Source organism: Xiphias gladius, chromosome 11 (assembly GCF_016859285.1).
Source record: "Xiphias gladius isolate SHS-SW01 ecotype Sanya breed wild chromosome 11, ASM1685928v1, whole genome shotgun sequence".
Lineage (NCBI taxonomy): Eukaryota > Metazoa > Chordata > Actinopteri > Istiophoriformes > Xiphiidae > Xiphias > Xiphias gladius.
In genome coordinates this window covers 19,958,548-19,982,574 of record NC_053410.1, presented here as the reverse complement: position 1 = coordinate 19,982,574, position 24,027 = coordinate 19,958,548, and the positions used below count along the sequence as shown (strand labels likewise).

The 24,027-nt window shown below is 41.5% G+C and overlaps 1 protein-coding gene across 10 annotated transcripts in view; it reads right to left on the bottom strand.

Annotated features, from left to right (window-relative positions):
* The window catches only part of ablim1a (actin binding LIM protein 1a), a 40,824-nt gene that overhangs the window by 14,022 nt on the left and 2,775 nt on the right, over window positions 1–24,027 (bottom strand). For 6 of the 10 annotated variants that reach the window (XM_040139951.1, XM_040139955.1, XM_040139952.1 and 3 more), the window contains exons 1-6: window positions 22,640–22,937; window positions 7,652–7,789; window positions 3,882–4,065; window positions 2,921–3,030; window positions 767–893; window positions 552–645 (exon numbers count right to left, since the gene is read on the bottom strand). In XM_040139951.1, coding sequence (XP_039995885.1) covers window positions 552–645; window positions 767–893; window positions 2,921–3,030; window positions 3,882–4,065; window positions 7,652–7,789; window positions 22,640–22,730 — 744 coding nt within the window. In that variant the 5' untranslated portion in view covers window positions 22,731–22,937. Of the gene's footprint in view, window positions 1–551; window positions 646–766; window positions 894–2,920; window positions 3,031–3,881; window positions 4,066–7,651; window positions 7,790–15,831; window positions 15,919–22,639; window positions 22,938–24,027 lie in introns of those variants that run through there. The other 4 variants (XM_040139954.1, XM_040139961.1, XM_040139956.1 and 1 more) reach the window with 2 other exon arrangements.

Here is a 24,027-nt window from a genome sequence, read left to right as displayed (position 1 = left end):
CTTGTATGAGTGTGTGCAAGAATGTGCATTTAGGCAGAGTTGGACAGACTTAAAAATCTGCTAAGAATTAATCTTTTCGTTAAATACAGTCATGTCAAGAATCTGTTTGGCTCGGCGCTGAAGAGATTATAGCGGAGATTATCAAACTGCATTTCACAATTTCACTCCAATGCAACATCCTCTGTCTGAATGGGAAACAGAATGCAGATGTTCCAAGTGAGCATCAAAATTTGCATAATATTTTAATTGACACTACACAAAAATGTATTTGAAAATTTAGGTATGGTTTCCAAATTCATCTCCTGTAAATTTAGTTCTTAAATAAACATCAATGAATCAGATTCAAGTGAAAGTATTTGTTCCCTTAGATTTCTTTCAAACTTACCTTCGGCAGGAATTAAATGGAATCCAATATTAATGGTCTGTTTACAGAAGAATATTATAAATACCACATCAGATAGCCAGCTGCACAGAGACACATCTGCCTGTACTAGGGAGCCAATCAGACGGCGACAGTTGATAAACGTGATGTGTTTGTGTCTGTGTCTTACCTCAAGCACCTTCCCCGTGATGAACTGATGACACGCCTCACACTGAACTCCAAAATGGATCTGGTAGTCCTTCTCACAGTAGGGGGCGCCATCCCTGGGAAGAAAGATAAATTTAAACGCCGGGGACTTGACAGTGGAATATCATAGAATGTGATCCTTATGCAAGCCTGAATTTGACCAAGTAGCCTGTAATTACAGCGATGTGAGCTGCTTACTTGCTGATGTACTCCCCGGTAAGCACTTTGCTGCAGGCTTTACACTTAAAGCAGCCCAGATGCCACTGCCTGTCCAATGCTAAAAGGGCCTGTCCGTTCTTAATGTCTCGACCACATCCTGCACAATCTGTGAAAAGCAAAAGTGTCACGGCTTAAAAAACACATAAAGGTGAGTATTCTTGCAACAACAACTGTTTGAAAATACAATAAGAGAGCAAGGAAATAACTGTAGACTGAATCGCTTGAAAGTTCGTGTCATGTAAAAACACAACCTTAACCAGGGGCTAAATGATTGCACGCTAAGAGTGAGACATTTTGTCAGTTCTGACCCAAGACACTAGATGGTGATAGAGAGTAACGAGCAATATGCTGACAGATGCCTCTTTCTATCATCCACATCTCTCTTCCCATGGTTCTAAAAGCTCCATCCATATCCAAGTAGGATCCTGAGGCTCTTAAAGTGTAAGAGGTTGGTTTCTAAACGAACAATCTTCTTGTCATCTCTTCTTTAATGAACAGAGGATGAAAGCAACACAGAGCCCACTGCAACCACAGGGGACGATAACTATGTAAGGCATAACGAGGCTGCGAAGATGACGTGAGGAGAATCAGCATGCCTTATTTATAGGTGACCTTGTCTAAAAGCTCTTCGAACGCCAACAGAGAGACCAGTGGGGGTGAGAACAAGGGGGAGAGAGAAAGAACAGGAAGAGAAAGAGAGGAAAGAGAAACAGGAAGGGTGAGAAGAGTTGGACGAGGACGGGTTTGAGGGCTGCACGTTCCCTGTTCCAGAGGAGAGGAAATGCATGGCCATGCATTATTTAGCAAGACCTGTCTTCGTAAAGAAACATGGCTGGTCCAACGCAAGGCTGCGTTTATAGAGAAGAAGAGAAGAAAGGTGGAGGAACTCCCTGAGGATTGCCCCTCAAGTATTCAGTCTTCAAGCAGAACTGGGTTGCAGGACAGCTCCTCAGAAAACAATCTTCTGCCGTACGTTACTGTTATGTGGAATTGTTGAGTAGTACCAGCCAAAAACAGTTTTACAAACCACTTAACAGATTAACATTTTTAATTAAGATTTTTTCTCCTTTTATGGAATAGTTCGACATTTCGAGAAATATGCTTATTCGCTATCTTGCTGAGAATTAGAGGAGAAGATTGATAGCACTTTTATATCTGTGTGTTCAAAATGAAGCTACATTCAGCAGGTAGTTAGCTTAGCAGCTGCTGGAAACAGGAGGAAATAGCTAACCTGGCTCAGATCAAAGTTACCAAATCTGCTTACCAGCACCTTCAAAGCTAACTAACACTTTGTATCTTGTTTGTTTTTAAACTGTACAAAAACCAAAGTGTAAAAACGACAAGTTGGGATGTTGCTAAGCTAAGCTAATCAGCTGCTATCAGACATACACAGACATGAGAGTGGTATCAATCTTCTCAGCTAACTCTTGGAAAGAAAGTTAATAAGTGCTATTTCCCAAAACGTTAAACTATTTCTTCACATAGGTTTAAGGTTGGAAAAGTAATTTCTGAGTGAAATTTTTAAGCCCAATACATGGTTTTTCAGCTACACCATTCCAGGAAATGTAAATATTCTACGTGTCTTGTGCATCATTTATATTTCCCCAAAGATCAGCCTGACATATTTAGTACCCTTGGACACTTTTGGATCATCGCAAAAAATTTAAATAAGGTTTTACGGGTTTGAAGAGTTTTTTTCTATACAGCGTGAGTATTGACTGGCCCACCAACAGACCGCTGCTTAGTAAGGGGTTCACCATTCCATATTTTTTATAGTTTTTCTCATCTTGAACAGATCTGAACATTTTGATTGGTGATCAGTTAAATTTATGCTAATAATGTGTGGGCAAGATGACTGATGTGCACCTGAAAATTATTCTTCACAGCACAAATATCACAGCAAAAATGACTGGTCAATAGTTTCATTAAATGTCATGCATAAATCATACTTGAAAGCTCCATTTTTCAGACTTTTTGTTTTTGTAAAATTTTCTGATTTCTTCAGTTAATACACTTTCGCTTTGAATTCTACTGTAAACTAACGTGTGGGAGCCAAAATAGCATCATGTGAAAGTAAATGCCTTCACATGCATTCCCCCGTTTGCATGTGTTTATTAGTCTATGGCTACTTACTGCTGGAGCCCAGGATGTCCTTTGGTCCTGGAGACATGGGCTCGACACAGTACTGACAAAGACAGTCCTTCCCGTTAAAGGTCACCCTGTCCCCAGCAGGGAACGGTCGTCTGCAAGTGGGGTGAAATCAACAATCGGTCAACAAGACATGAGCTATGGCCCCGTGGTAAGTGTAAGAGTTTATTAGCTGTGTCTTGCAGGTTGTCTGGAGGGGTTTAAGATGAAAGGGCCTGATGACATTTGTCAATGCTGTCTGCCTGAGGAGGCCATTTAGTCAGACGACACAGACATGACACACAGCATGGTACTGTAAGCTGTTTACTGGTACTCCTGCCATCTTTGATTACAACTTTGATTGTCTATCACTTCACATCTTTCTGAGCAAAAGTCATACACAAATGCAAGAAAGTAATATCTGAGTAGCTCTAGAGAGAAGCACTGGTGGTGATTTCGGTCAGAATCAATAGATATAATGGAAAACAATGAGAAAATTCGGGTCAAATTTGGCCACAGATACGTTTAAGTACAAATTCAATCATGAAGACAGATACTTTCATGCCCTGTTTCCTTTCAAATGCTCTTATGAAGTTATAATTGACCTCTGGCACTTTGCAATGTTCATTACCCTGTTTTCTCTGTTTTTTAAATTATTTTTGGGCATTTCTGCTTTATTTCAGTAGTGACAGTAGAGACAGACAGGGGAGAGAGAGGGGATGACATGCAGCAAAGGGCTTGACCCCTATGTGGCCCAGGCCGCTGTGGTAAGGAGTCAGTCTTGTGGTACGCACTCTACAGGTGACTACCAGGGCGGCCCCTGTTTTCACTCCTTTAAGGCCAAAACTTTCTCAGAACCTACAGTTGTAATTAAACTATTTCTGAAATTCACAAGAGTTAAGTCTCTCTGGGTTGATCTGTGGCTTATCAGCTAATAATTGCAGTATGAAAAGACTGGATGTCTTACTTGCAGATGGTGCAGACGAAGCACGCAGGGTGGTAGGTCTTGCCCAGGGCAGTGACCACTTCCCCCTCCACAAAGTCCCCACAGCCATTACAGCGGGTGCCGTGCATGCGTTGGTAGTCCAGCGTGCACAGATACTCTCCATTCTTCATGAAGAAGCCCCCCTGGGCGAGGTCACAGCCGCACACTATACCAGACACACACATTGGCACTCTGCACGTCAGGTCATTTATTGCTCTCCCCATATAACACATAAAACATCCGACCATCAAACCACCCAAGTCCTCCACGCATCAGTGGCTTTGTTAAGACTTAATCCTGAGAGGCTCACTGAATGCATGAAATGGATGCTGACTAAAAAATCTGTGAAAAATACATTTTAACAGCTCTGTGTGTTACAATGTGAAGTGTAACATAAAATCCTTTCATCAGCAGTGTTCACAGTCACGGTCACAAAAAAAAATTGCATTTTGAACCTTCTGCCTACTGAAAGAACTTTGCATTGAGGGCTTGTGTCAATTAATCAGCACTACTACAGCAAGGTCTTTTTCATTGTGTGTGGAGGTAGACTGTTAAATGCAGTAACAATTCTACATTTGTTTAGCCCAGGAAATAGGCGTAATCTGTGTCTGAAGATAACCAGCTCTAAATACTCCACACTACATTGTCAGTCTCTAACAAGCTTCCTTCCATTCAACTATAACCTTGTCATCTAGACAAACATGAGAGGCTGACAAAGGCAGATATACAAATTAGGGAACAATTGAGAGTTGTTATATTTTGATGTTGGTCTGACACTGTTTTGGGGTGTTCCTATTGATCATATGAAAGATTAACTATACTGGAGGAAGAATTTAATTGTAGAATCCTACAGTGGCTCTGTGATAACAAGCACTGACATTCAAGGTAGCTAAAGATTTGTGGCCTCTCACTTTTTGGCCAGTCCATCTTGAAACACACCAGTTTTTAACTCAACATGCCTTGACCATCACCTGTGTGATTAAGTAGGATTTTGTTGTGTCTGCTTTTCAGCAGTCAATGATAATTTTGTAATAAGTTTGCATCACATGTGTATAATAAAACAAGACTACAATCTAAAGACTACAATCTAAAGCCAAACAGGGCTGCGAGGCTGTGAAGCTGTAGTCAGGCACAGCAGTGCTTTAAGCTAAATACCAACATCAGCATGCTAACAGGGTCACAATAACAATGCTGACCTGCTAATGTTTGAGAGGTCTAATGTCTACCCTGTTCATCTTCTTAGTTTAGCGTGGTATCATGAATGAACATTTGCTAATTAGCAATAAACACAAAGTACAGCTGAGGTTGATTACAATGTCATTATTTTTGCGTATATAGTCATAATACAAAGTATTGGACAAAGTAAAATTTGGACTTAATAATGGTATTAAATGGAATGTAACAAGACAACCAAAGTTATTACAATTTATCCTGAGGGGAACATGAATGTCTATACCAAATGCCATAACAATCCATACAATAGTTGTTGAGACATTTAACTCAAAATTACTAATGTCACCCCCATGGTGGCACTAGAGGAAAAGTCACCAAAGTCACTGCTCCACCTTTGGTATCACCAGAGTCATTAGGATTCATCTTCTGGGTACCATGAATGTCTATACAAAATGTCATGGCCCCAAAGTGGTGGACTGAAGCCAACCAACACATAGATGGACATTCGTGCTTCAACATGTCTTGTATAATTATATCATATCCCAGATACCTCAAGTTGGCCCCTCCAAAATTTAGTTAAAGGGACATCAGTCATTGCTCTAGCAAAAAACGTCTTTGTTTCCTTTTGATTTTCTGATTGCATCTGTCATGAGGTCCAACATTCCAGCACATCAGAGTGAGCCTGGAATTTAACTGCCTTTTGGAAACACCAAAGCCGAGAGGGAAAATATTTTGATTTTTGAGATAACTGCACCTAATCATTCTTATGCAATGAGCCACGATAAATCCTGGGGATGAAGAGGAGCAAGTGAGGGAGAGAATCAGACTTAATTGCATTAGGGCTCAGGGATGATGAGATTAGCTTGTAAGCTAACTGAGTCGAGAGAAAACCAGCAGCGGAGATTTGGCGGTCTCTGACTGTGATGTCCAACCACCTCGGCCTTTCAACAGATGCTTGTCATTACATAAAATGCCTTTTTGGAAACATATGAAATTGAAATGAGAGTGAATTCAGGGAAACTGGAAAGTTTTGCTTTTGTGCATTTCATGGAATGAGATAAACGCATGCAAAGAGCGGCTATTTGGGATTTGTCTGAAAAGGGATGGTATCTGTTAATAACCTCTGAGCTCAGTCAACCTGGCATGACCAGAAATCACAATGATTTTTAGTCCTTTCGCAGGTTGATACCGACAACCATGCACATAAATTTAGAGCAAGGACCAGGACAATGTGTCTTTTTGGCTATTAAAGGTGTCCTTGTGACTTCTTTGGCAACCGATAACTTGTGCGCACAAACACCCACACCCACACACACACACACAAACACACACACACACAAAAACACACATACACGTGTACTTCTATCTTTTTGAGGACAAACAACCATCACAAGTAAATGCCTAACCCCAACCCTTACCTTAACCCCAACCTAAACCTAATTCTAAACTTAACCCTAAAACCAAGTCTTAACCCTCAAACAGCCCTTTACAGTTGTGAACACTGGTCAAAATGTCCCCACCTTCCCAAAATATCCTTAGGTCTAAAACCTAAGACTTTCAACTGGTCCTCACAAAGATAGAAGTACCCCCCACACACACACGCGCGCACACTTTTATCACCACTGACTCTCTAAAGGTATAAATATCCACTTGTAAAGGACAGAATTAGGTACTAATCTCAGCATTTGCTTGTGTTATTCTTGGCCCTTGGTGAACTAAGATAACTCTGTAACAGTGCTCTAGTCACAGATTAACAGCAAGGGCTTCAGCGGGGCAGGTTCAGGCTACAAGAGAGAGACTGCATGGTTGGACATGGGCAGCTACATCATAATGCCAGAAATCCATCAGTAATAAGGATAATGGCAGACTGATTTGCACTGTCACTTGTCACAGCCGTCTGGATGGTACTTTAACTGAAGTACGTAGGTCTGAGAAGTGAAGATGAGTCATGCCACCATGTATCCCCCTCGTTAGAGGAGGATGGAAAGGACGTTGCAGCAGGGACTTGTACGGTTCCTATCCAACTGCGTGATTGGGATGCTTTTTTGCACAGTCATGGTAAAGGAAAAATTTATTCACTTGCACTTTTGTCTTTTTACGTTAAGACACATCAGGCTCCTCGATAGCTGTGAACTATCATACTTCACCAGTTCATACATCACAGAGAAGAATCATATTTTACAAAACACGGCTGTTGTTTATTAGACAGCATGTACTGAATGAAAGGAAGCAAATGTCCTACTACTGTGACAGTATGAAATTAGCAATGAATTTTAAAACTCCACACCTAAGTTGCCAATTTTCACACAACTCCCACATTCTCCTTCTCCTATTCAGAACCAAATACATGTCTACTATTAACTTATTTACAAAAGATTGGCCTTTTTGATTATAATATTAGGGTGATCAGGTAGGGGGTAAGGCTAAGCTAAATCACAAACAGTAAATACTAGTGACAACCATTCAAGACCAGATATTTAATTAAATAAATGCCCAATTACCAATTGAAAATAGTAGCTTTACTGAAATTCTTGAAAAGTTGACTGTTTTATTATTACTTTCATTCATCAGTACCGTACCTTTACACGTGAAGCACTTGAGGTGGAAGTGCTTGTTCTGCACCCGCAGCACCTCACCCTTACATGGCTCCCCACACTTGTAGCACTGAATCAGGGGCTTCTCTGTGGAGTGGTGGTGTGTGTCCTGCGCATGAGCCACTGCAAGAGAGGAGACATTAGTGTTACTATTGAACTGTAACGTTGATGAGTCATCATGGTCGCTGGATGTGGTAGTCAGTCCAATTTTTGTAACATTGCATTTTTAATTTTTTTTTTAAAACTTGTGTTCATCTGAGGAAACGCTCTGCACAAGGACCTGAATCTGCAGCACCAAACACCAGAGATAAAGACCAACTGCTGACAGACTGTCAGGGTAAAAAAAAAGAACAACATTGAACAGGACAGCACAACTTGATCAGTGGAGGATGGAGAGTCAAAATGCTGAGGGGAGCAGGGCTTGGTAAATGGCACGCTAAAAGGGTATTGATGAAATCTGTTTGACTATTGAGTTTACTGTACTTTCATCCTCAAAGGAAAATTACATTTAAAGTTATGGGCCATTTAGCCTGCTGTCTATGTCTAGCAAATATTCCCGGTGTCATCTAACCCACTATGTCTTCTTTTTTTCCCAATGTTTGAAAAGTAAATTTTAGTGTCAGCCACAGCTTGAGATGAACTTCTGTCCCATGCTACATTGAATAAAACAACCGAAACACAGTTGATCAACATGCTACCATCAGCATGCTAACATGCTTACAATGACAAAGCTAACATGTTAATGTTTAGCAGTCTTAGCGTAGTGTGTTAGCATGCTAATGTTAAAAAAGATTACCTTTAAACATAAAGTACAGTGAGCTTGATTGGAATGTCATTAATTTGGTAAAAAAACAAAAATGGACAAATTAAAAATTTGACTGTGCTACATGAAAAGTCAGGGGATCAACAAATTGATTACAATTCATCTTAAGGGGAATATCGGAACCACATTTTATGGCAATCCACACAGTAGTTTTGCGAGACATTCAAGACAAAGCCGCAAATGTCAACCTCATGGTGGTGCTGGAGAAAAAGTCAAGGGGATCACCAAAGTCCACGGGATCCAATCCAGAAGGTAGATGTTGAAAAAATTTCACAGGATAAATGAAAACTTTGATCTTCTGGTGGTGCTCGAGGAGAAGTCAGACGATCAACAAAGTCGGCAGTGTTAGTTGAGATAGTAGTTGAGATATTTCGGTCTGAACCAAAGTAATGGACTAACTGACTGACACTGCTATCCCTAAAGCCGGTAACGTGACCACAAACTGTATTAAAGTAGCCTACTTTTGATGGTAAAATTCTAAAACTACCCTGGTTTCACTAGCATGCATAGCTCTTTCTCTAAATGAAGATTTATGCATCACTTTCTTAGTGTGAGGTATTTTGACAGCCATCATAATTATATAAAACAGAGAAGCTATTATCAGATTGCTTTATCTCTACAAGCAGTATCCAGTACTATGTTTAGATCCATGTCAGTCTGTGGCCCTCCTAAAACTTTGGGCTTCCCAGAAATAGACAGACATTAATCCAGCACTGTATACTGTATGGAACGTAAACACTGCTGCAGTGCCGCACTGCACACGGCTTATCAGCTATTCTGAAACCAGCAGATTATTTCACATTCAGGAGCTTTAACTAGCAAGGCAGCCTCTTTCTCTCATCCCCTCATTTCTTTCTTCTTTCTCACACAAAGAAAACATGCAAACACACGCTAAGAATACACATGAAAGGATCTTTGCTCTTTCTGCTCTGCAATGAATCATTAGTCTGCAAGGCTAAAATAAGACACCACCAAAGGAACAGAAATAGCATTATGACCAATCGATGGTCTACCAGAGAGTGACATTACTCTGGATTATTGATGACATGGCCTAGCTTGCATCCCACTTCTACATTTGCAGTGGCTGCCTGATATTGAGAGATGGTTTAATTACAGTAAAATCTAATCAGAAAGAGAGCCCAGTCTTCAGAACATTATTTTTTTAATGAGACACTTCAACACTCTGAATCGTCCTTTAGGGGCAGTCTGAAGTGTCCTGTGCTTGTTCTTATGGATACAATTCACAGAGCATCAGTCTATTCATAATTTGGATGGAAAATAAACTGAGAGGAGACTGAGATTGGTGTAAAAACAGTGGAAGAAGCAGGAGGGAGGCTGGAAAGAATGTGGGTACGAGGGGCGGAGGTTTGGAGGGGGGGGTGGAGGTGGGTTGTGAGAGTCTGTCTCCCTGGTGTAGCTGATGTGATTACACTCAGCAGGACAATGACTCATCTCTGGCTGAACCACACTATTGTGACAGCAAAGCAGCTCTGTGTGTGACATTGCACCTCCATAGAAAAACACAGGCCATCTGGGTAACTGCACACTGCAAAAATATCAAATCTAACAAGTCATTTTAAGCCTCATGCACATGCTGGAACATCTTAAAGGAAAATCCGAGTTTCTTACAATTTGGGTCTTATTTTCATAGTTTTGGTCATCATTTCTATTGGTTATGATAACACTGTGCCCATTAAAGTGTTTGCTGAGATCTGAGAACATAGACGTCACTACAACAAAGTCTGACAGGGCAAGAAATGACCAGGCAAGTGATCAGACGTGTTTAGCCAGATGATCTAAACCACTTGATTTGGAAGTGAAACTGAAAGTGAGCACACCTGAAATGTCAGTAATGATACCTCACTGCAAAGGAAAACTATGTGTGCACACAACTATAAATAAGAAAGATCAAAGTTGAAATGTCAGTTCGGTCTGGAAATTGCCATGGATGTGTACGATGAACAGTTTGGGTCAAAATTTGACCATGATTTTATTTTTTTAATCATTTTCTTCTGAGTTCACTGTTGATATATTATTACTGATAGTAATGATGGCCAAAAATACAAGATAAGGCCCAAGTTGTAATAAACAGGTATGCACTTAACCCTAAGGAGAGATAGTTTAAACAAAACATTGCCGCCTTTTAATATTTTTGAAATAATGTAAAATGGAATCTCGAAAAATACATCTCTTTAACACTTTTTAAACATGCAACAAGCTGTTAACACAACACTGACATATTATCACTTTACAGAGTTGATATAGTGAAGACAGCATTTTGCCTATTCCAGCAGACATGGAGTGACATTAGCTATCATTTGGATTCTTGTTTCTGGTGACTTGGTGAATGCAAGTCCAATATTAACTCTCCATCAACTCCTGAGGGACTTACTTTATCTAATTCTACGTGGTTGTCCCTATGAGATAAACCTTTCACGTTACACATAATCATTTTATCCAACACTAATACGTGAGCAGCTTTGAAGTATATATTTTTCCTCGTTGTGATGCCGACAATCTCTCTTTAACCCTCTTTCAATTGCCGACTTACTATTTTTAACATTTCATAGAGAGCTGTCAGCGGGGAAAACCCAGGATGGAAAAGTCAACATTGCTTACTTCAAAACAGGTTGACATAAATCCAAGACAGATGTTTGAATCCCATGCACAGAGGATCTAAAAACTGAGGTATGGCTGGGAATCTGTGAGCACTACGGCACGTGTTTTTCCAGCTTAACCCTCCCACTCCTATACTCTAAAGCGCTGAGTTTGCCTCAACAGTGGCTGCACAGGGGGAGTGAGACTGTGGCAAAATCAAGCCAAGATGGGTACTCCACATGGTGTTTCAAAAAAATTGAAGAAGCCAACATTAAAAGGGCTTTTTTATTTGCTGAAAGGATTCAAATTGAACCATGTAAAGGATTTGTTTGGACATGAAATCCGGTGCGAGTGAGATCTCTTTCAAATGTTTAGCAGGCCTCCACACTTATTATTCTATGTTTACAAAAGCTTAACTTCAAGCAATTTTACTCCAATTACATGGATTTGAAATCAATCCATTAGTGAGTATTTAGGGGTTCTTGTGATAGCAGCAAAATGGCACTTGATTTGCTAGAATGTATATATTATATAAGGTTATAAATAAGTAAGCATGCGGTACACGAAGCAACCTCAGCATAGAGCAACTTACTGTGAAATATACAGTAGTACAATTTTTCTGACTGCTGCTCACATTCCACATTCTGGGCTGGATGTGCTAGCTGTGCTGACAGAGTGATCTGTCCTGCCTCATCACCAGGGGATAAAGTGACATATATGAGCCTAAACGCACAATGAACACACACACACACACACACACACACACACACACACACACACACACACACACACACACACACACACACACACACACACACACACACACACACACACACACACACACACACGGCACTGAGGGAACAATAACCAGCAGAGCATCCCAAAGCCAGGCGCAGAGGAAAGGGGCTTGTCTCTCCACCCCTACCACCCCAACACCCCCACCCATTTAAGCAGAGCCTAGCTGCGTTGGCAATAATAAAGGCTGCAGATGATACTCTGGAGGGAAGTGAAGAAGGCCATCTTGAATCCCCTGAGGACAGATTTTCCCGTAACACATGTCGCGGCCTCGCTGGTAAATAACAATAGAGTTGGGTTATTGACAGTGAGTGCGGGATTTGCTGAGGAAGCTTCAGACGTTGTTGCCTTCATTTCCTACCATGAACCCAGAGGAATGTATAACTGTAGTAGCAGTTTGCAAATGCACTGGGAGAGGGGGAATTCAATTAAACAATAGATGAGAGATGAAAAGATCTACTAAAATATTCAGTCGCTCGCTGCCTTTGATACCGTAAGATTCACAGACAGAAGAGGTTCCAGTGCAGACAGATAGCAGCCCCAAAGGAGTGTGTGTGTGTGTGCATCTGTACAGTATGCGTGCATGTGCTTGAGTGTAGTTGTAGTGCAGCTGAAGAGAGAGGTAAAAACATTCATCTCCGCTCCTTGCGTCCCTGCCAATGGACGGGTCTGCTTCATGGGCAACAAAGCAAAACACACACACACAAACACACACACACACACACACACACACACACACACACTTTTACTCCCATATCCATCCATCCCATTCAGTTTGGAATATCAAAGGGCACAAAATATGCCCACCATGAAATCCCAAAGCCTGATCTCATGAGTGTGTGTGTGCCTGTGTTTTGGGGGAGGGCATTTGGAGCTCTTCATCACCCAGACATAACAAGAAGCTCTTAACCCTCCCCTCCATGAATATGTATGGCTGTATTCACCGCCTCCCCACCTCTGTGCCCCACCACCAGCGTCCCAGACAAAGCACTTCAAACACGGGCACAAATTGCGGGGGGGAACTCTATTGGCCTCCACCAGGCCTCCCAACCTTGAATAACTAATCCTCAGGGACCTGGGTTTGGAATAATGATCTGCTCTGAATGGTTGAATGCTACAGTGCGGAGCATTTGTGGTTGGGCAGGTAGACAATAATAATAATACGCTGATAAACAGAGAGAGAGAGACTTCCAGTCCAGCCACTTATCTGCGAGAAGACAATGGTAACTTCATGAACTGCAGAAGCTATTGTGTTTGCAGAAGTGGAGCTGATGAAGGCCTTGGGTCTTTGCCTCTGCATGACAGCCCGTTGCGGCCCCACACTCCTGTGTCATATTTCCTGGGATAATCAAACCGCTTGATACCAGACAGGGAGGATGTTTGTTGACTGGAACAATGTATGTCTACAGTCTGTGTTTCTTTCATGTGATTCTCATGTCTCCCATGTTGTTTTAGCCTGTATATTTTAGGTCAGTGACTGTCTCTGCCGGGGCCGAACACTTATCTCATCTGTATATTCTGGTCCTGTGTGCCAGCTGTACAAACAGTGTGTGTCTATGAGCGTGTGTGTTGCATTGATGTCTGTGAAAGGGTTTAGCTCCTCTTTCAGGGGGTAGACACTGGCAAGCTTCAAAGATGAGGCACCACTGCAGTTTGTCTGCAGCACTCTGCAAAATCATGGGAGGCAGCTACAGAGGCATATGACACAGGACTTTCATGTCAAAAGAAAATGTCCATATTGTGAATGCAGCGAGTTGTGGGAGCCAGTGTATCTTTGCACAAGGCATACATGTGATGAGGATGGTGTAATTTCACAGTGAGCAGAGTTTTCGTATGCAATTTAATGCAGACAACTTGAGAAATTTGATAAATGAATCAACTAGATGTACAAATGTGCACAAATCTCAGAAGCATATGTAAATCAAGGTAAAGAAGATCAGACTGCATTGGGTACACATGGCCCCAATAAATTACAAACTATTTCAAGGGTATTCTTGGCTTTGAAAATAGGACGACTGCCTGCACACATTCAAAACCCTATCACTGCAATCCCTTGATTACGATTCATCCATCTGAGCATACAGTCTAATACAGTATTTGGGCAGCTGTGCACCCTCATGGTACAGAGCCCACCTGGCCTCACAGGTTGCATGATGAGATCCCCAGAGGTTACAGGATGAAATCACAGGTTGCAAAAGCATTCCCATAGCTTTCTGTTTAGAGGACTGAAAAATTAAATGCCACCAAATGTGAACAATAAACAAAGACAAGCCTCCTGCCACCGACAAATCCAGAGAGTCTGCAGGGAGGTGGCGGGTTAAGTCTAAAAGAACTTTCAGAGAGGGATTGTGAAAGATGAACATGTGGCAGCCAGAGGTTACGGGTTTTCTGCCAGTACGGGGACTCGATGGCAAAGGCCTTTTCTTGGTGGTCTATCGAAGCCACATCAAGGGGACAGCTCCAGAGCTGGACACCGCCTCGAGCCACCAGTGCACTGTCAGATACATGAACAAACCTACATGCTCCTACGTGTCAAAAAAAAATTTGTAAACATGCTTTTTTTTTAGTGATAGAAATATTTTCAGACAAAACCCAAAAATATCACCTGCCCACACATAGAACACAAATGCTGTCCACACAAGCTGGAAGATTAACCCATAAAAGATCCACTAAAACACTGCAGTAATAGATCAAGTTGTTTCACTTGAGACACTATTAAGGGACTTGAGTGTAATATTTACTCGGATGATGTATACTGACTTATTACTGTGATTAATGACTTTTATTTTCATTTCCAGTGAAGTGAACTAAGTGGAAAGCTGATATAATACTTTGCCTTTGCCATTACAGCAATATAAATAGATTCAGTATGCAAGTCACCCCCCCCCCCAAACAAAAGCTACTTCAGTTAAATTCAATTAATCATTTCTTGTTCATTTTACTCAGGGGCTAAGAATTATGCCATTACTTCTCTTTTGAATGATTTTAAACATGAGATTTTTATTATAGAAAATTGTGAAATTGTGTCCACATTGCTGCTTGCTGTGAGTCATACAGACAAACAATGGTCATCCTCACATACCCCAGCAAATTGCGGGGAATGTTAATATCTCTGGACCATGCCCCCTAATTTCACCTAATTCATCCCACGCAGCTGGGTGACCGCAGTTATAGGTGGAAACAATCATCTTTTTCTTTTAACAGGACACTATGAATGAGGCCACAGCTGACAACAATGGAGTATACCTTTTAGATGGTCGCCATGGCAACGGCTGCAGACAGAGCAAGAGGGAGAGAGTGAGAGACGGAGAGTGCAGATCCATAGCTCTGCGCAGTGTGGATCCCTATACTAGTGCTCCACTTTTCCTTTCTACATGTACGCTTTTTATTCAGCCTCCACACTTTTTGAAGAAACAACCTTCACATTATAGCCCTGAACATTTGGTGTCAAGCTCCTGTGCGACAAGCCAAATGCTTTGTTCCAACGTACATTTACATAAAGCCTGACGCTGCCAAATTAAGCAGACTCCAACCCAAGCATCAGCTGCTCGAGTGTCGCGAAGGGCGTAGCATGTTCAAGTCTTTAACCTAGAGGAAATATGTTATGCTGAAGATGCACATTTATACTGTGTCATTAGTCATGCTTCTTCCAAGAAACACACACCCATATAAAGAAAACCATGTCCATATCCCCGTGACTGTATCAGATATTCACACATCTAAAAATATTCAAATCAGAGATTGAGGATTCAGTCAAACTAAATCTAATTCAAACAGCCAGACATAGCATTGCCAATTCAACTGGACATGCTGCACATCTACACATAGTACACACAGACAGACAACAGACAGTCAACAATATGCCAGGCAAAACAAATCCCATAAAAAGATACTCAACACAAACACATAGACACACACACACACTCTCTGTCCACGACCGCTGGAATACCTTTTTCTTTGACCATGACCATTGGAATCCAGGTAAATCTGCACCAGAAAAGGCTCTGAGCATTGATCACTAGTAACACAGTAGCTTCTAGTTCCTTTTTTTAGTCAAAACTGGAGAACAAACAAGAGAGCCGAGACACCATGGAGAGAGAGAGAAAGGGAGAGAGAGAGAGCGAGAGAGAGAGAGAGATGTAGGCGCTACTAAGCTCTCCTCCCAAAAACACAGCTACAGCGTGGGGTTTGCCTCCCGACTGCCTGTTTTCCTCCCATCCCTCTCCTCCTCCTCCTCTTCTGCCCTCTCCTCCTCCTCCTCCCTCCTCTTCCCCTCCTGCCTCCTTTCGCAGCCCCTCTGTTGTGTCAGCCGCCTCCTCATTGCAGCAACCAGGTGGCTGCCGCTGCTGCTGCCTCTGTTTGACCGAAAACACAAACCCCAATTCCCACAGACCCCCTTACGTTCAAACACTACAGTAATCATACAAGAAGACACACATCACATGCTATTGACGACACAGATGTATGGAGAGACAAACTGTGACACTGACTGGGACATAAAGACCACCATATATACTGTTCCGATATATATCGGTTAAACACACACCTCAACAAAGACTTTGTATCACTACAACAGGGCAGCAGGCGGAGATCAGTTACTTTCTCCAGTGCAATAATTAGCCTGCTGCGCAGAAAGATTGCTTATGTTTGACACAAATTTGCGTGTTTTGACAAATGTATAAAAAACATGTGTGTTAGCCTTAAAACTATCAGAAATAAAGCCATGGAGCATCTTGGAAATTTTGGTCTTTCGTGACAGTAACTGGAGGTGGTTACAGTACCAAAATTAATAAATACAATTAAATAACAGATGTATTAAGCACATTATGCACAGTTAAAAAAAATGCTGCAAGAATGATAAGCTTTTTGAGAATATTAACTACGGTATTAAGAATGATAAAAAATAAGGCTATTATGGGTCTAATCATATCCAAACAACACTGTCGACCTGATCATCATGCAGTAAAGCCAGATTCACCTTGAGTGACAGCCTAAGTTGCTAATAATCGCACTCCCGTTAGCATGAGCTTTGTATTAATATCTTTGGTGGATCCTCTGGAATCCAATTACAGAGAGCACGGGAGAGCACGTTCCTGGCTGACGCTGGCAAACAAACCAGCTCTTATATCATATGCCCCGGAAATGGCCATAGGAAAGGTTGAGGTTTCTTGTCAACTCTGCTTTAGAGAATTAACTCATATACTTTTATCATATAAATGTTGCAAAATAAGCAAGATTCCCATCTGCTAGGGAGATAAAAAAAAACAACAACTTTTTTCAGCATGAAAATTAATGCAAATCTCTACGAAAGCTGAGGAAAACACTTTTTGTATGTAATTTGTTGTGTTGTGTATATTGTTGCTTGAGATATCACACTGTTTTGGTATACCATAAAGTGGATTACTATAACTGGACTGCTTGTATGCTAAAACTCATCCATATACTCTCCACTTAGGAAATTTATGATATTATTTACGAATACTATTTCACTCAAGTCTGACTAACTAACTAGAAACAGTGTTAATAAAAGTCCTTATTTGCCTCCTGGGGAGCAAATGAAATCGACCAATCTTATGTTTTAAGACATTTCAGTGTGTGAGCTAAAGAAAAATGGTTTCAGAAAGAATTCAGCCACATGTCACGCCAGCAGATGTTAGTGACCACCCGGTAACTGATCCATGTGTCCCATGCTGGAGCTTCACTCTACCTTTCTGTGGCTGAGCGGGAGGAACAGTTTTGCATCAGCACCACCTCTGTAATTGCTGATGCAGGCAGCCCATTATGCATTCATTATGCATTCATCCACTGCAGTTTCAACTGTGCCATCTGCTGGATACCCATCGATGTACATCAGTTTGCAGAGGGGCGTTTTCTTCTCGTCAGGCGATGGAGCCACGCCAGTGAGGCAAGCGGTAAAAATAGTTAGCGTATGTTTCTCCAGCACTCCACCCTTTTTTGTTACGAAGGGAGGGAAATATGTCATGAGTTTGTGAAGACTGAAGATTTGAGAAGCTTTTAGAAAGACCTGTGTTCCGAATGTGGACTGGTCAAAACCATCTACTTAAGAAAATTAGAGTTTCACAGTGTCGCTACTAACTGCTAAATGCAACACAAAGATGTCCTTCTACCTTGTGTAATGGACCTATTATCATCTGACTCTTATTATAATCTCTGTAGGAGCTGCTGGGCATTCATGACACATAAGGCTTGCCAAGAGCAATTCCAGAGTAGCAAAGCCTATTATCCATGGATGGAAGGTTGCTACTGTATTTGGCTCACCTATTGATGATCCATGTCTGACTGTGCATTAATAACCTGACCAGGGAACTACAGACTGCGAAGCCCTCATATCGATGCAGATTAAGCACTGTTATCATGTAGCATGTGTGTTTCATAGACAGTAATAAATGCCACAAATCTACAGTTATAGGCTATTGCCAGGGGCAGTGAAGCCAGACTTGCATTATATTGCAAGAGGTGACATTTACAGTGAAAAGCAGTTTTCCCATGGATTAAAATTAGGATTGTAGGATGCCAGACACACACACATGCACAAAAATGCATGCAGAACAGACATGTGTCAACAGTCTTAGCTACACATTCTATGCACTGGAAGATGATTCGTAGATTTTTACAAATCCAAAAGAGCCATAGCATGGCCGTTAGACAATACTAAAACCAGGATGAACCTCTCAACTCTTCTGGAGCATAGGCAGACCCGCTTTTCTGTCTCTGGATAATGAAAAGCACTTCACCAGCTCGTTTCTATTTTAAAAAGGGTTACAAAAGAGTGAGAACCTTTCGAACAGCAATCCTGTGCAACATGGTTCACTCCTTCAAATTGCATTCCACCCATGCTACATTAACATTCCCATTTTGTGGCTACCCTGAATACACAGCAATGTGTTTTCACTACATCCTTCAGTAAAAGAGATAAGTTAAATTCTTTTCTTTTCAACAATTTCAAGAATCTACAAACTTAAATGCACATTTTTCGATCCACAAGCCACAAGAAGCTTGGGCTGCTGACTTATTGTCGTGTGAAAAGTTTATTTCAGGTATCTGTGACTTCAGTGACTTCAGTTACCTCTGGATAACATCCCTTGGGGATCAGAATCAGTGCCACTCATATTCAAAAGCACTCAGCTGGTGAAACAATGTAGGACTGGTTACAGTGTGGAAACAGTGAACACAATGTTTCAGCTTTGTTGGAGTTGATGTCTCAACAATAAAGAGGTTTAAAAAAGGTTAAGGGTGAATAAAATGATGGCCCTTTGCTTCTTGTGAGCTCGAAAGTCTTGCAAACTCACTTGAGATCTTTTTTTTTTTTCTTTTTTTTTAACAAATACTAGGTCTCAGAAAAGTCATGGAAGAATTTTTCCGGTTCAAAAAATTCAAAGCAGCAGTCAGATGACCCAGACTTGGCCTCTAAAGAACTAACTGAATATAAGCAGCTATTGGCTGTCACTGTCACTTTTTGATGGATTTTAGCTGTCACTGAGGAAATGAAGTGGCTTATGATAAGTCTTGACTTCTGTGATCTTTGATCCAGAGTTGGTTTAAAGAGTCAAACCTTCCTTGAGCCATGACTAAAAGTCAAAATCAAACTTGAACTCTAAAGCAGAAGGAGTTGATGGTGCCTGCGGTATTTGCAAACAAATAACTGCCAAGCAATGATGATTTTACTACTGTGCCTGGCATGCAGTCAGAGAATACATAAGGTCTGAAAATCTCGATTTGTCCTCATGCCCATGTTGTAATCCTGATGTAAGCCACCAAGTCATGTACTGTTGCTTGGCAAAATGCAGCAGGTCTGCCCTTGCATATGGATTTGCATTATATAACTATGGAGGGGATGCTGATTAATTTCTTGACTTTTTCAAGATTTGTAATAGGACTTGCCATTGGAAGTTATGGTTGCGTAACTCGTGCATAGGAGCTTTCACCAATACGCACAGGTCAGATGTGAAAAGCTCAAGAAGTGTAATCACTCATTGTCATCCAATTAAAATAAAGTAATCTCTTGCGAACAATTAATCAATTCACTTTCAGACACCTACTTGTAAACAGAATGCAAAGCAGAGCAGCAAAACTGCAACACAGGACTAAAACAAAAGGTATTAACAAATGACTGTTGAAGGGGGAAAAGTAGAAGAAAGGGAGAGGGAAAGAGGAAAGAAATAAAAAAAAATTAAATGTAACTTGAATTATATTTGTCTAAAAGTAGAACAGTGTATTTATATTAAATACATTTTCTTTCAATTTTAACGGACAGTTTTTGTTATTCATTGATTAAGCAATCCTCTCTAGGGCTGACTGATGTTACAGTTACAAGTCAGCCACAGCTAGAATGGATGGCAAAAATGGAAGATGGGTGAATAAATGTTTCACATAGAAAGATCTCGATAGATCTTTTGTCCCGTCCTACCTGTAGCGACATCGTTCAGCCTCTCACTTAGATAATAGTCATTTGGGTTGAGGTAGGGCAGCTGCTCCATGTACTGTTTTGGAATGAGGTACAGGACCTCAGCCACATGCCCATCCTCGATGATGGACATGCGCTTGACCGAGCTCTTGCGTTTCACCCGGACGCGGCTGACATTGTGACTGCGGCTGGAGCTGCACAGCTTGCCCAGGCTGTTGAGATTGGGCAGAGTGGGCATGGTGCTCTGCTCCCCTTCAACCGTCCCACAGAGAAGGGTGAAGCACAGCAAGTAGACGTCAGCCAGGATCGGGCTCGGACTTGCTCTAAAATCCAGTTGTCATGAAGATTGAGGGGTGTTCACAGAGGCACAAAAAAGAAACAAAGGAGCCAGAGCTTGATAGGCAACTTCACAGCAGCTTATAATTTCAGAATGGCGATATCCAGTGAGACGTCCAGTGGAAACTGTTCCTGTTAGGATCCCTCCGCCTGTCACCTCAGATGTGCAGTAGATGTAAGAAGTGGAATGGTGATGTCCACCTTCAGGTGGAGACACCAAACGGCAGACAGCAAGTATGACAAAGCACTCTGCTGCAGGTAAAGCTGAGTGAGACACATGGAAAGAAGCTTACACTGTGAGTGTCTTCAGCACAACCAGACTGGTGCCTTAAGCAGCTTAGGGCTGACGTCGAGCCTATGATTATCTTCTGGGTGGGGTTGGGTAGCTCTACATCAGGGTGGCCCCTCTATACCTGATGTGACTCATGTGCATCCCTATCACTGCTCTGTTTATTCACATCTGTCCAATGAATTGGAGACTCAGACTTTGTTTTCAGAGTGCTACAATTTGCATCAAAGGCAGTTACAATAAATAGCCAGAACTTTTCTGAGAAAGCGTTTCAGTGAGTTTGGTTTTGTATGAAATGTAATTTGCTTTAAGGTGGATTCAGGTACAGAAAGACAGAACGGATGCATATCAGTGTACAGCATCACAGTGATCGAAGTCATACTTTCAGGGTAGATTGCCTTGGAAGTCTGCCAGTCCTTTACAAGGTCAATAACCAACAAGGTCATTCCAGCAGTCAACAATGCACAAACCCAATGATAGTATCAGCAGGATCCTTGAGAATAATAGATAGTGTAACTACTTAAGCACTGGGGTGGAAATACCAGCAGTGACTCTCTATTATCCAGTAAAATCGTTGGATAAAACAATAGGATTTTGGAATATGTAACTTAGTAAGAAGGAATGTTCTAAGTTTTTCATCTTCAAAGCATCTAGTGTGGGGATGGATTTGTTTCTGCAAGAACTTCCAGAATGTCTTCTTAACAAGTCAAATCCATATTCCCAACATCTAGCCATTGAATTTTATTGGCACTCTTTATTGAGTCAAAGAGTGCCAATTCACCTTCCTTGGAAATGTGAGTTCAGCATGAGGTAAATTTTGAGTCATTAGCTTGTTATGGTGGGGAGTGAAGAGTTGGGAGGGAGAATCTGAGCAAACTTCACAATAACAGCAATACCCCACAGTGTGCTGATGCTGAATGTTTCAAAAAAAACAAACAGATGAAAACATTATGGTTTTGTGAAAACAAAAAAAATGGCACAGCTAAGACAGTTCAAGCTCTTGCATATACATAGATTAATAACTAAAAAAAACCCTCCATGATATCTAATATTCATCAATTAGATAAGGCTAATCACAGCTATCTGCTTTCTCCCACCAAATGAAATGAATCATTGATGTACGTAGACATGATGAAAAGCAGACAATGACAAAGCACAAAAAATCCTTTTTGTCTAGAGATATCGGGCTTGGCCTGCACTTCAGATTTAATGAATTTCCTCTTTGTCAATGAGAGTGCACAGAGACAGGATGGCTGGAGCTCGGCTGCCTGAGTTTATTCTTTACATCAATACAGTACATAACTAATTTGACTTACTTTAGGTTCTGCTTACAAACACACTTTCATTCTCATTAAAGTTTCATTCCAGAGAAAAGATCAAGTGTGATAGTGAAGTATAAGCTCGACGACGTACACACTTACACCCACACATGCAGACACATGGCACTGAGAGTACCTAAGGACATGCTACTCTACTGCATTGAGGCGCTGCCCTCCAGTTGTCATCCACTCTGTGGTAGCTTTGACACAACTACCCACGCGTCGCAAATCCACACATACATGCTCATAAAACAAGACTGCTGCCCCTGCACACAGACAAATTAGCATCGCATACAAAATACAGCCCTCAGAGCCTCTGCCGTTTCTGCATCCTGTTCCACAACAGAAGAAACAAGACCCCCTGCTCTTTATGTTTCCCCTGTCTTACCATCCAGTCCGAAGCAGGAGGTGATTTTTTGGGCGTAGTTGCAGAGCCCATTGTAGCCAGGCTGCTGCCTCGCTGTATTCCTCTCCCCCATCTCTACACGCTCCCACACACACCGTCCTGTCCAGCAGCAGTTTCACTCCTTCCCCTGCTCATCAATTATTCAGGCTTTTGGCAGGACACATGCATGCGCGCTCACACCAACCCTCCTGCGGGACACACAGTATACACACACATACAGAGACAGAGAGAGAGAAAAGTGCTGATGCACAGGGTCGTGCTGCTGGAGCCTGAGCAGCCCTCTCCAGTGATCGGATAAGGAGGAGGCATCAGATTGGGTTGCTGCAGAATGGAGCCATGCCTCCTTTTTCATCCACCATTGATCATCCAGATTACACTGCAGTGTAACAGGTCCAGGGTTCAGGATGTACTAAGTCTGCTCAAGGAAAGGGCGGGGTGGAGAAGGAAGTCAGAGCAGAAAAACTGGAGATGTACCAGGTGTCAGGGGGAGGACTGTCTTTGCTGCCAGTCACTTAAAAGCTATCCAAAAGCATCCAAATGCAATGATTACTTTAAGATCTGATTACTGGAAAAAAGAAATCACATCAGTAGTCTAGTCTATTAAAGATGGGGATTAAACACGGAGGCATAACCATAACCAAAGTTACACGAAATTAGGTTATAGTTTAACATAATAATGTTTTTTTCAGAAAATAAAACAGCTTTTTTACATATTGATTGTGATCATAGGCCTAAACATCTAAACTTCGACACTGAAACCTTGTGGTATAATTTAATTCACGTTGCTGAGATTCAGTTGAAAGTTTCCATAGGAGGAGAGGAAAAACCTAAAATAGGACAACGTCTTCAAAGAGGTCTATAAAATCTAATATAAAAGATGACATGCCAACTTACATACAATAGCAAAGGAGAAGCTGAGTGAACAACCCTGACCCCTATATGTGAGAACCCTGCCGTCCAACATGTTGTTTTAAGATTCTGTGGTGGAGCAGAGACAACTGGCCTAAATGGACCAAGGTGAACACACAGCTATCCAAAGCAGCGAAGAACCAAAAGCATTAGCAGTAGCCAAGCGGCCAGCTATTAAAAACAAATGAGGCGATTATACTAAACGGCAAAACTGTGAGAGGTTTCCCAGACCAAGAGGGAGAATGTACTGTAGATGGAGGAATTTGATAAGAAACGCCCCGCCATCCCTCAAATGCCACTATGACCTTGAACAATGTATTAACCCCGCTGCTCAATGGCCATCAGCAGCAGACTCATACTGAGCAGCTCTAAGGTAGAAATGAAAGTGACTGCACTGCTTGAAATAATGTATAATATGTGCTCTATCAACATAGGATAGTAAAGGTTTTACAAAATCATGT